This window comes from Oncorhynchus clarkii, chromosome 6, assembly GCF_045791955.1.
Source record: "Oncorhynchus clarkii lewisi isolate Uvic-CL-2024 chromosome 6, UVic_Ocla_1.0, whole genome shotgun sequence".
NCBI classification, from domain to species: domain Eukaryota; kingdom Metazoa; phylum Chordata; class Actinopteri; order Salmoniformes; family Salmonidae; genus Oncorhynchus; species Oncorhynchus clarkii.
In genome coordinates, this window is record NC_092152.1 from 40,049,815 (window position 1) to 40,063,226 (window position 13,412).

General features: G+C 41.6%; 1 protein-coding gene across 1 annotated transcript; it reads right to left on the reverse strand.

Annotated features, from left to right (window-relative positions):
* Positions 1-6,388: 6,388 nt before the first annotated feature.
* On the reverse strand, positions 6,389-10,868 carry LOC139412065 (cytochrome P450 2J3-like). The gene is made up of 5 exons (XM_071158860.1): positions 10,830-10,868; positions 10,486-10,640; positions 9,437-9,613; positions 8,590-8,769; positions 6,389-7,017 (listed from the first exon to the last, which is right to left on the reverse strand). The coding sequence occupies exons 2-5, from the start codon at positions 10,513-10,515 to the stop codon at positions 6,949-6,951; spliced, it is 456 nt and encodes a 151-aa protein (XP_071014961.1). The 5' UTR covers positions 10,516-10,640; positions 10,830-10,868; the 3' UTR covers positions 6,389-6,948.
* Positions 10,869-13,412: the final 2,544 nt, after the last annotated feature.

The window sequence follows — 13,412 nt, forward strand, 5'->3', positions numbered from 1 at the left end:
AAGTATTATAGTGTTACTGTCCCTGCGACAAAAATATTTAAATACATGCAATTTTGTCTTTGAAACATTTAATTTAAATACTGTAGAATTCCATTAATTCATAAGGAGGACTGCTTCTTCTGAGGAGTGCCAATATGGCAGGTCATGTCTAGATGGGGTACAGCTTTTGTCAAATTGACATAAAACTTTTATCTTTTTTTTTTTACATTTGAGCTAACCCTAACCCTTCTCCAAACCTTATCCTAATGATCATAATCAGCTATGTTAATTCTACTAACCTGCTGCGTAGGTTTTCTTAAACCTGCTATGAAAAGTAAATTTTGACAATAGCTGTATCCCTTCTAGACAAAAAACATATGGCAGGTAAGGGTCGGTGGAGTTAAAGTAAGCATATTTTCGAGTTGGATCAGAGTGGTGTAGGTCGAGGATAAGTCTATGAAATGCACAAACAAGAAGATGTTACTGAACGCCTCTGGTGTGATTTTTCCAGGAACTTTTGTGTGTGTGTGTACTGGGATTGTGTTTGTGTGTCCTATATGCTTTCTCAATCACTGTGTAATCACATTGCAAGGCTCACGATAATTAATGATAAAGTTGGGTAGCTGATATTCAGAGCTTAAATAGCCAAATTTATCAGTCACAGGAATCAGGACTAATAAAGCCAATGCAACTGCCTGTTCTACAAATGGTGGGCCTACAACATGGATGGGCATTCATAAAATTCCGTTGAGGGCTGACATGGTAGGCTACACCCCAGTAAGTACGAGCCAACGTCTTTTTTTGGTCCTGTCCAGACCGGACGTCTTTTTTTGTGTGTTTTACAAATGGAAGGCTTACCTCATACTGTAGATGGGCATTCATAACATTTCAATTCAGGCAACACTGTAGTAAGCACTGACCGACTGCACCTTTTGGACGTCTTTTTTTGGTGCAGTCCAGACCGGCCTTGATTTCCACATCCACGGACATTGGTTTTTGGTCTGGTCTGGACCAAATCTAAACTAATCATAGATGTCTATGTTTGGTTCAGATTTGGTGCGGTCTAGACAGGCCTTGATTTCAACGTCATAGAGTTTTGGTCCAGTGCGGATCTCAACCAATCATAGTCGTCTACTGTATGTTTGATTCAGCTTTTGTCCAGTCTGGACCAGCCTTGATTTGGCCCAAACATAGACGTCTATAAATTTCGTATTTTCAACTTTCATTCAGAACCAGAAATGAGCCTGATTTCAACATCTGGAAAATAGATATTCTTCAACATCTGGAGAATAAGTATTTTTTCCACTTTCATGCAGAACCCGAAAATGAACCTGATTTCATTGTCCGGAAAATACTTATTTTTCAACACCCGCAAAATATATATATTTCAACGTCCAGGAAAATATGTATTTCAAACGTACGGAAAATACGTGTCTTCACCTTTCATTCAGAACCTAAATCAAACTGAATTTCAACGTCTGAAAAATATGCCTTTAAGACGTCTTTTCAACGTCATTTTGCTTAGTTTTGTGGGGCAGCATTTTTTGGTCTCGCCTAGGGCGACAGAACAGCAAGGACCGGCCCTGCACACAGCATATATGCGTCTAAATCTTATTCAAGTATGTATTTTTTCAGATTCTCAAGGTTCAACGGCCCTTCCTCGTCCCTCGAACACAGATGACTCACCGGCCAGAGGCAGTGGCATCATCCCAGGTGACACACACTCATCACTTGTTTGCATTGACAAAGGCATGTCTGTGTTGCCTATGTGAGACGAAGATGACAGTTTCATTGGTGCATTGATCTGTCAGGCAGATTAAACAAGCCATAGCTCAGTTTGCCTCTCCTCTCACACTTTCTGTCTCTCTCTTGCTATCCTCTTATCTGATTTTAAGCTTTTAGTTGGAACATTCTCAATGTTTCCCTGGTGGGTTCCATTTCATTTCAGCAAGTCACCATCTCAGATTGTTCTGAAATGGGTTCTGTACTTAGAAACAGATAAGATAAGCATTCCTGAAACATTATTTTGTTGTAAGATCATTTGAAATTAAGCTAATTGGTTGAACCCAAATTGGATATTTAAATTGATAAGATTCATATAATATTCAATAAATATAGTATCCAACATCCGATTTGTACCCCACATCTTCTAAACAATGATTAAGATGTGAGGAATCCAAACAAATGAATGGTCTAAAGTTACCCACGGACCCCCCAAACCCCACACCAAGCACATCCCAGTGGCCAGTATACAGTATCAGTTCTCTATTTGACAACTAGTATGAAGCTGCATCTTGGAGTAATGTATATTCTTACTATGTAATGTATTCTCAGTGAATTTGGTGATTTTCCCCCCCTGTTCAAAGCAATTAGCTATTGAAATTGCTGGCGTTTCCGCCTATTAATTAATGTGAAAGTGCCCAGTTTTGCCAACTAGATGCTGCAGTAGATCCTGCCACACAGCTTTTATACTTTTGTTTAGTCTCTTGTGTTTATCAAATGTATCCCATCATGACCTTTACATCTTTGTGTAGAAAACCAATTGTTACTACATTTTGTGGTCAAGCCAGTCCTCCAGGAAATAAATTAAGTTGTTTCTTCTCTTAGCAACCTAATCATTCAACCCAACTCTCCTTGAATAGTTCAACAAGTGACAGCTCTCCGAGAGGGCTATCCCTATGGTGCCATTCTGATAATAGGCCAAACAATTTGATGGAGAAATGGGCTAGTGACTAAAATGTTGTGACAACCCTAATTAAAATAACACAATTATAAACCATTGCATGCCAGCCATGTTTTTCAATAAAATTATTAGAAAACATCTCTATGTTACAGTTGAAGTCGGAAGTTTACATACACTTCGATTGGAGTCATTAAAACTTGTTTTTCCACCACTCCACAAATTTCTTGTTAACAAACAATAGTTTTGGCAAGTCGGTTAGGACATCTACTTTTGCATGACACAAGTCATTTTTCCAACATTTGTTTACAGACAGATTATTTCACTTATAATTCACTGTATCACAATTCCAGTGGGTCAAAAGTTTACATACACTAAGTTGACTGTGCCATTAAACAGTTTGGAAAATTCCAGAAAATGATGTCATGACTTTAGACATGGCAAATCAATCCCAGAACAACAGTAAAAACGAGTCCTATATCGACATAACCTGAAAGGCCGCTCAGCAAGGAAGAAGCCACTGCTCCAAAACTGCCATATAAAGCCAGACTACGGTTTGTAACTGCACATTGGGACAAAGATCGTACTTTTTGGAGAAATGTCCTCTGGTCTGATGAAACAAAAATAGAACTGTTTGGCCATAATGACCATTGTTATGTTTTGAGGAAAAAGGGGGAGGCTTGCAAGCCGAAGAACACAATCCCAACCGTGAAGCACGGGGGTGGCAGCATCATGTTGTGTGGGTTATTTGCTACAGGAGGGACTGGTGTGATTCACAAAATAGATGGCATCACGAGGAAGCAAAATTATGTGGATATATTGAAGCAACATCTCAAGACATCAGTCACTAAGTTAAAGCTTGCTCACAAATGGGTCTTCCAAATGGACAATGACCCCAAGAATACTTTCAAAGTTGTGGCAAAATGGCTTAAGGACAACAAAGTCAAGGTATTGGAGGGGCCGTCACAAAGCCCTGACCTCAATCCTATAGAAAATTTGTGGTCAGAACTGAAAAAGCGTGTGCGAGCAAGGAGGCCTACAAACCTGACTCAGTTACACCAGCTCTGTCAGGAGGAATGGGCCAAAATTCACCCAACTTATTGTGGGAAGCTTGTGGAAGGCTACCTGAAACGTTTGACCCAAGTTAAACAATTTACAGGCAATGCTACCAAATACTAATTGAGTGTAAATGTAAACTTCTGACCTACTGGTAATGTGATAAAAGAAATAAAAGCTGAAATAAATCATTCTCTCTACTATTATTCTGACATTTCACATTAACTGACCTAAAACAGGGAATTTTTCTTGGATTAAATGTCAGGAATTGTGAAAAACTGAGTTTGAATTTATTTGGCTAAGGTGTATGTAAACTTCCAACTTCAACTGTATATGTCCGGATTAGTTAGACCGTTAGAGACCATATCATTGAAACCATTATACCTGCTGTAGCCTAATGGTTTGCATGTTCAATGTTCACCAGGAATGGTCCAACTATTCCAGACCTTTTTTGAAGTGAATAAACCACACACACAGGGGCCGTTTCCTGGACACAGATTAAGCCTAAGGGAATGACAAACTGGATTGTTTTCATGGAGGACTGGCTTGAATTGTGAGGACAAAACCTGACGCTTTAACATTCATTCGTGGGGGAAAATACTAGCAACTTAGAAAGCTAATTTCTCCGAACAGGAGATAAACCCCATCACCAAATTCACTGGGAACACATTACATAGTATGAATAAACAATAGTCCAAGCTGCAGCTTCATACTACTTGTCAAACATGGAGAATTGATACTGTACACTGAGAGTACACTTTCCTAATATTGAGTTGAAACCCCCGGGAAACGGTTGAGCATAAAAATACCGCAGCATTGTAGTTCTTGACACAAACCGGTGTGCCTGGCAACTACTACCATACCCCGTTCAAAGGCACTTAAATCTTTTGTCTTGCCCATTCACCTTCTGAATGGCACACATAAATAATCTGTCTCAAGGCTTAAAAGTCTGTCTTTAACTTGTCTCCCTTCACCGGGGCGGCAGGGTAGCCTAGAGCGTTGGACTAGTAACCGGAAGGTTGCAAGTTCAAACCCCCGAGCTGACAAGGTACAAATCTGTCGTTCTGCCCCTGAACAGGCAGTTAACCCACTGTTCCTAGGCCGTCATTGAAAATAAGAATTTGACTTGCCTAGTTAAATAAAGGTAAAGTAAAATAAATAAATCTACAATGAAGTGGATTTAACAGGTGACATCAATAAGGGATCATAGCTTTCACCTGGATTCACCTTGTCAGTCTGTCATGGAAAGAGTAGGTGTTCCAAATGTTTGTTCACTGGCCTTTGGGTTGGTCTTGGTCTTGTGGGGTTTGGTGCATCCGTGAGTGGCTTTTGACCCTTTATTTTGAATCCTCAAATCATTGTCCAAATTGGATGTTGGATACTATATTTATTAAATGTTATGTAAATTCAACAAATTGAAATGGCCAAGCACAGGCAAAATCCTAGAGAAAAAAACGGTTCAGTCTGGGTTCCACCAGACACTCTGAGATTAATTCACCTTTCAGCAGAACAATAACCTAAAACACAAGGCTAAATCTACACTGGAGTTGCTTAGAAGACAGTGAATGCCACTTACAGTTTTGACCTTGAAAGTCTATGGCAAGACTTGAAAATGGTTGTCTAGCATGATCAACAACCAACTTGACAGAGCTTGAAGAATTTTTAAAGACTAATGGGCAAATACTGTACAATCCAGCTGTGCAAAGCTCTTAGACTTACCTAGAAATAGTCACATCTGTAATTGCTGCCAAAGGTGATTCTAACATGTATTGACTCAGGGGTGTGAATACTTATGTAAATTATGTAGATTTCTTTATTTCTTTTTCAATAAATGTGCAAAAAAAAACATGTTTTCACTTTCTCATTAGGGTATTGTGTGTAGATGGGTGAAAGAATATATGTAATACATTTTGAATTCAGGCTGTAGCACAACAAAATGTGGAATAAGTCAGTATGTATAATATAATTATTATATATATAATTTAACCAACATAAATATTCCTGTTAGTGGTGAAGTTTGGGATCATTAACGTTTAGAAAAAAACGTACTCTTTTTACAACATTTTAATCACAGTACAGTTATCACAAAACAACCACTAACAGGTCCCGATCATCATCAAAAAGACAACATTCGGCCGCGACCGGGAGGTCCGTGGGGCGACGCACAAGTGGCCTAGCGTCGTCCGGGTTAGGGAGGCTTTGGCCGGTAGGGATATCCTTGTCTTATCGCGCAATAGCAACTCCTGTGGTGGGCCAGGCGCAGTGCACACTAACCAGGTTGCCAGGTGCACGGAACACCGACACATTGGTGCGGTTGGCTTCCGGGTTGGATGCTCGCTGTGTTAAGAAGCAGTGTGGCTTGGTTGGGTTGTGTTTCGGAGGACGCATGGCTTTCGACCTTCGTCTCTCCCGAGCCCGTACGGGAGTTGTAGCGATGAGACAAGTTGGTAACTACTAACAATTGGATACCACGGAATTGGGGAGAAAAGGGGGTAAAATAAAAAATATATCAAATACATTTTAAAAAGGCAACATTTAAAAACTTAACAAATGCCTAACGCCTAGTGCTGTAAGTAGGAGGAGATATGAATCTTTCAAATGATTTGCCACGGATATAAAGTGCTTTGCACGTCATCGTCATTAACAGTTGGAAAAATTGCACCAGAGAGACTATTTAAGGTTGTGATGATTGTACATTTACTGATTGACAGCAATGCAAATTTACCCAACAGTGCTAGGAAAGGAGAGGTTTGAAGTGAATCAGATCAGCTCCAAATTCGCTCTGTCAAATACTAATACTAGTACACGTCCTCTTCAAACTGTCTTGTTATAATTAAAGGAGCATGTGCCTTAAAGACCACAAAGAGGGCTGTTGTCAATATTTGGTCTCAGCTGTGTTTAGCACAGTGTGGGTGCACAGTGTCTGGGGAGAGGGGTTCCTACAGGACAGTGGGAAGTTTATCTTGGTCTGGTGTGGATCTTAAAGGGGTGTGGTGTTCTTGTGGCTCCTTCCAGATTCGGCTCCACTCCATCCAGTGAAGATAAACTAAACTTCTGGAACAGGCTGACGAAGAATAGGAAGAGTTCTGTACTGGCCGGACCCTCCCCCAGACACACACACGTACCCGAGGAGGAGACACCTTAGGATTGTTACATGCAGAGAAGATCATGAATGGGTCCTGCCTTCTAAAGTGTCCCTCATCATCCAGGAAGTGTTGTGGGTTGAAGGTGTCTCAATCATTGGTGTCCCAATCAGTCTGATCAAACTGCACTGAGTTCAGGTTGGTCATCAACATCGTGCCCTAGAAGCAACATCTCGTAATGAATCATTTGGAAATTGAGGGGATTAAACTGCTTGGAGTAACTCTGGATTGTAATTTGTCATGGTCAAAACAAATTGATACAACAGTAGCTAAAATGGGGAGAGGTCTGTCTATAATAAAGCGCTGCTCTGCCTTAATTCAGGATTGGTGAGCTAACGTAGGCTAATGTGATTAGCATGAGGTAAGTAACCAGAACATTTCCCAGGACATAGACATATCTGATATTGGCAGAAAGCTTAAATTCTTGTTAATCTAACTGCACTGTCCAATTTACAGTAGCTATTACAGTGAAATAATACTATGCTATTGTTTGAGGAGAGTGCACAATTTTGAACTTGAAAAGTCATTAATAAAACAATTAAGCACATTTGGGCACACGGATAAGGCAAATGATGCAACATTTTGAACATAAATATAATGGTTAATTAGATCAGTCTAAAACTTTGCACATTCACTGCTGCCATCTAGTGTCCAAAATTTAAATTGCAACTGGGCTGGAATAATACATTATGGCCTTTCTCTTGCATTTCAAAGATGATGGTACAAAAAAGAATAGAAAGAAAGTATTGTATTATCTTTTACCAGACTAATGTGTTATATTCTCCTACATTCCTTAAACATTTCCACAAACTTCAAAGTGTTTCTTTTCAAATGGTATCAATAATATGCATATCCTTGCTACAGGCAGATCCATTTGGGCATGTCATTTTAGGCAAAAATTGAAAAAAAGGGGTGGATCCTTAAGAGGTTTTAACAACACTATCAACAAGGCAGGTCCTAGTGGCCCTAGTTTTGTCGTACCTGGACTACTGTTCAGTAGTGTGGTCAGGTGCCACAAAGAGGGACTTTGGAAAATTACAATTGGCTCAGAACAGGGCAGTACGGCTGGCCCTGAAAAGTACACGGAGAGCCAACATTAATGATATGCATGTCAATCTCTCATGGCTCAAAGTGGAAGAGAGATTGTCTTCATCACTACTTGTTTTTGTAAGAAGAGTTGACAAGCTGAATGTCTGTTTAAACTACTTGCACACAACTCGGACACCCATGCATACCCCACAAGACATTTCACCAGACGTGAGAACAGAATATGGGAGGCACACAGTACTACATAGAGCCATGACTACATGGAACTCTATTCCACATCAAGTAACTGATGCAAGCAGTAGAATCAAATAAAAAAAAAACTGGTAAAAATACACCTTATGGAACAGCGGGGACTGTGAAGAGACACACACAAAGTTACAGACACACGCATACGCACAAAAGCGCTATCACACGCACTCTACACACATGTACGTTGTAATATTGTTGTATGGTGGCATTATACATTTTGCATTGTACATTCTGTATTGTAGACATGTAGTGGTGTAATAATGTTATATGATGTACTGTTTTATCTTTTGTTTTATGTGTGATTTTAGTGCCCGAGTGTGTTTCGACCCCCAGGGAGAGTAGCTGCTGCCTTGGTAATGAATAGAAATACAACAACAAACACACATAAGAACAAACTCCAAAAACTGCCCTACACATAACAAAACACATACACACCTTTGGTATGAAGTACCCCCACACAGCGTAGTGTCTTTGTGTGACATCCTGGGTGCGTTGAGAGGTACCATGTTGCCCATCCTCTGGATCTCGTGGATGACAGCGTCCGTGAAGGGCATCTTGGGTCTGTGTATATTGGACTGGAGGGACAGGCCTATCGCTGTCTATCTCAGGCTGGACCTTATCCGTGTGTCACAACAGAGGGCTTAACCAATCAATCAAAATCAATCAATCAGTGGTTCTCAGGACCTTCTGTGGAGGAATATCAGCTTCAGTTCTGATAACTGTCAACCTTAGCATAAATCTTAATGTTGGAGACATACACTGAGTATACCAAACATTAGGAACACCTTCCTGAAGTGGATTAACATCAATAAGGGATCATAGCTTTCACCTGGATTCACCTGGTCAGTCTGTCATGGAAAGAGCAGGTGTTCTTAATGTTTTGTATAGTCAGTTAAACGTCTATCAGGCGCACCCTGTATGTGTGGGTGTGTGATCATGTAGAGCAGGGTGGCGGTGGTCTCTGTGCCAGGCAGGAACAAACCTTAAATTGTGCTGTCGGGGGAGGGGTTCATCCTCTCACGATGTGAAGGCCTCAATCCCAAATTAAGGTTTTAAAGGTTGGTGGCACCTTAATTGGGGAGGACGGACTCGTGGTAATGGAGGGGAATTAGTGGAATGGTGTCAAATACATCACACACGTGGGTTTGATGCCATTCCATTCAATCTATTCCGGCCATCATTATGAGCTGTCCCCCCCTCAGCAGCCTCCTGTTTTAGAGGGTCTGCTAAAAGACCCAAATGTAATAATTGGAAGGAAATAGCATCAGAGTAACAGCCTTACATTCGCCATCTCTATGAGGAAGGTGTCTATGTGTTCTCGCGGTGCGCAGGGATCCAGGTCCCGCCTGTGTCTCTCCACCTCCTCCCCGATGAAAGCCTCCATGGCCTTGCGATGGCTGGAGATGGCATTGAGAGGTCCTGGGAGGTGCTTCATCATGCCAGGGAATGCCTCGTACAGCTACAGGGATAAAACATGGAGCTTCAGTGGGATTGTTTGCCTCACTGAGGAGGGACACCACCTTCATTAAAGGTGTAATCTGTCAGTAAACTTTACGGGCAGAAATAGACTCTTCTGAGTGGGAGCTGCCCCTGAAAATAAAGAAGACTGATAATGGCCTATGCCGTCCATGTCTCACTTCTGCTGATGGTGTCCTTCCACTCATGTCCTACTGCTGGTATCCTAACTGTTGATGTCCTACTGCTGGTGTCCTACTGCTGGTGTCCTACCTGTTGATGTCCTACTGCTGGTGTCCTATCTGCTGGTGTCCTACTTCTGGTGTCCTACTGCTGGTATCCTACCTGTTGATGTCCTACTGCTGGTGTCCTACTGCTGGTGTTCTACTGCTGGTGTCCTAATGCTGGTATCCTAATGCTGGTGTCCTACCTGGTGGGGTCCTACCTGCTAGTGTGCTACTGTTACTGTTCTACTGCTGGTGTCCTACTTGGTCGGGTCCTACTGCTAGTGTCCTACTGTTACTGTTCTGCTGCTGGTGTCCTACCTTTTGGGGTCCTACTGTTACTGTTCTACTGCTGGTGTTCTACCTGGTGGGGTCCTACCTGCTAGTGTCCTACTGTTACTGTTCTACTGTTACTGTTCTACTGTTGGTGTCCAACCTGTTGGGGTCCTATCTGATCAGGTCCTACTGCTAGTGTCCTACTGTTAGTGTTCTACTGCTGGTGTCCTACCTGGTGGGGTCCTACCTGCTAGTGTCCTACTGTTACTGTTCTACTGATGGTGTCCAACCTGTTGGGGTCCTACCTGGTCAGGTCCTACTGCTAGTGTCCTACTGTTAGTGTTCTACTGCTGGTGTTTTACTACTCATGCCCAACCTGGGTCCATAGGGATCCCACTATCAGCATGGCCCCAGATAGGTAGTTTAGCAGGGTCTGGAAGCTGTGGTCGCTGTAGTCACTGCGCCTCCCAAACTCCAGCTGATATTAGACATAGCAATAGTTCAGGAGAGACACGGGGCCAAAAGGCTCACCTGGGTAGAAGGAGAAGGGTGATTGTAATAAAAAGTAAACGCCCTCTCACTGCTACTGCTGTCTGTTGTTGAAACTTGGAAATACAAGGTTGACAAACAGCATTCATATTTAATTACCAGAGCCAACTCATGTCGGAAGTTATTGATGTCAGCGATGAGAAGGAAGAGGAAAACAAAATCCAGACTCACCTGAAGATCATAGAGCCACATCAAGTACCACTAACTATTAGTCATGTATCAGCTCAACTAAGTCCACAGTGGACTTTCACTGTTTACTTTTAGGGCTGACTGACGCAACCTGCCTGTAACTTCACCCGTCAAATACTTTTCAGCTGCCAAAGCCTGGGAGTCTGGCACTATACATTGTATTGCCTTAGTAAGGTAGGAGCAGGTAGAGAGTGACAGTCTGAATTCAAGAGACTTCACATAATAATGATTTGAGCTTTTCCAGATCCTAAAGCAATGGATCTCAGCTCATATGTGTAACACCCAACTGGATGATGACTCTGTGCTACGAAGCTCACCACACATCAGCTATCTTTACAGTCATAGCTATATAACAGCTATAGCTGTTAGGTCACGTTCATTGAGAATGCTATTCTTTGACTACAGCTCAGTGTTCAACACCATAGTGCCCTCAAAGCTCATCACTAAGCTAATGACCCTGGAACTTAACATGGCCTAAGCATGGCCAGGCATGACAACAACACCATCATTCAATTTGTTGATGACACAACAGTGGTAGGCCTGATCACCGACAACGATGAGACAGCCCATAGGGAGGAGGTCAGAGACCTGACCGTGTGGTGCAAGGACAACAACCTCACCCTCAACGTGATCAAGATAAAGGAGATGATTGTGGACTACAGGAAAAGGAGGGCAGAGCACGCCCCCATTCTCATCAACGAGGCTGTAGTGGATCAGGTTGAGAGCTTCAAGTTTCTTGGCGTCCACATCACCAACAAACTAACATGGTCCAAGCACACCAAGACAGTCGTGAAGAGGGCACAACAAAACCTATTCCCCCTGAGGAGAGTGAAAAGATTTGGCATGGGTCCTCAGATCCTCAAAAGGTTTTTACAGCTGCACCATCGAGAGCATCCTGACGGGTTGCATCACTGCCTGGTATGGCAACTGCTCGGCCTCCCACCGCAAGACACTACAGATGGTAGTGCGTACGGCCCAGTATATCACTGGTGCCAAGCTTCCTGCCATCTATGCATTTTCACTTTAATTACTCTACCTACATGTACATATTACCTCAATTACCTCGACACCGGTGTCGAGGTAATTGACTCTGTACCGGTACCCCCTGTATATAGCCTCGCTATTGTTATTTTACTGCTGCTTTTTAATTATTTTTTACTTTTATCTTTTACTTATTTAGGAATTTTATTAAAACTGCATTGTTGGTTAAGGGCTTGTAAGTAAGCATTTCACTGTAAGGTGAAATTGAATACCTGTTGTATTCGGCACATGTGACAAATAACATTTGATTTGATGTTTGATATTGGGGACGATTCAGACAGAGATTGATGTCTTTCCTGCGCACTTCTCAGTATTTGGTATTTAGACTTAGCCATCTAAATATATGAATATTTGTCTCAGTTTCAGCATCAATTAATTGGTAGATTTAAAAATCCCCTGATCTTGTAGATTATTTAGGTATAGGAATGTTTTTGTGAATCATAAAAAACTGTTTTGGAGAGCCTTTAAGCACTAAAGAAAGAAAAAGGTGGTTTGATTCATTTAGAAAATTGCCACATTCAGTTCTTCAACCAATGGTAATGTTGGTGTACATGTAATTATAATAGGGAGAACAGTGTACAATAGTAGGCCAGTTGCCTGCACTAACCATGGACGTTTGTGATGACATGGCAAAGTACTGTGCCATGGGTCGGGTTCAAACTGTTACAGCTTGGTCTGCGCTCCACTCCATAACAAGTTAACTAGCCTTCAGTATCCACGGTGCATTCGGAAAGTATTCAGACCCCTTGACTTTTTCCAGGTTTTGTTACGTTACAGCCTTATTCTGAAATTGATTAAATACAAACCCCATAATGACAAAGCGAAAACAGGTTTTTAGAAATTTGTGCAAATTTATAAAAAATTCTAAACAGAAATACCTTTTGTGCATAGGCAGAGCCTTTGCTTTGAAACTCGAAATTGAGCTCAGGTGCATCCTGTTTCCATTGATCATCCTTGAGATGTTTCAACAACTTGATTGGAGTCCACCTGTGGTAAATGAAGTTGATTGGACATGATTTGGAAAGGCGCGCACACACACCTGTCAATATAAGGTCCCACAGTTAACAGTGCATGTCAGAGCAAAAACCAAGCCATGAGGTCAAAAGAATTGTCTGTCGAGGCACAGATCCGGGGAAGGGTACCAAAACATGTTTGAGCATTGAAGGTCCCCAAGAACACAGTGGCCTCCATCATTCTTAAATGAAAGAAGTTTGGAACCACCACGAGTTAAATATGTGTGGTTATTAGGCCTACTGACGGTCGATACTGATAATGGCTAATATTTAACATATTTTAAAAATCGGGGGGTAGCCTATAATTAAGACATTCGAGAGTTCCCATTCCTGAAAGTTAATAGGCGTACAATTTCAATTATGTATAATGGCACAGCATTTCATAAACTTTACTGTCGGAAAGTTGATGTGTTAATATGCGTCAGTTTAATGCCATATGACTGGTTTCACATTTGTCTTCAGCGATTATAAGGTAAAATATATATAAAACAAGTTTAATTTATATTTGCGA

Excerpts from the sequence above, each read along its gene's own strand:
- LOC139412065 (XM_071158860.1), bottom strand. The coding sequence starts at position 10,515 with ATGCTGATAGTGGGATCCCTATGGACCCAG. Across the intron at positions 8,770-9,436 it reads TCCTCATAGAGATGGCGAAT|GTCCAGCCTGAGATAGACAG; the intron begins GTAAGGCTGTTA and ends CACACGGATAAG. Across the intron at positions 7,018-8,589 it reads GGGGGTACTTCATACCAAAG|GGCACGATGTTGATGACCAA; the intron begins GTGTGTATGTGT and ends TGTTGCTTCTAG.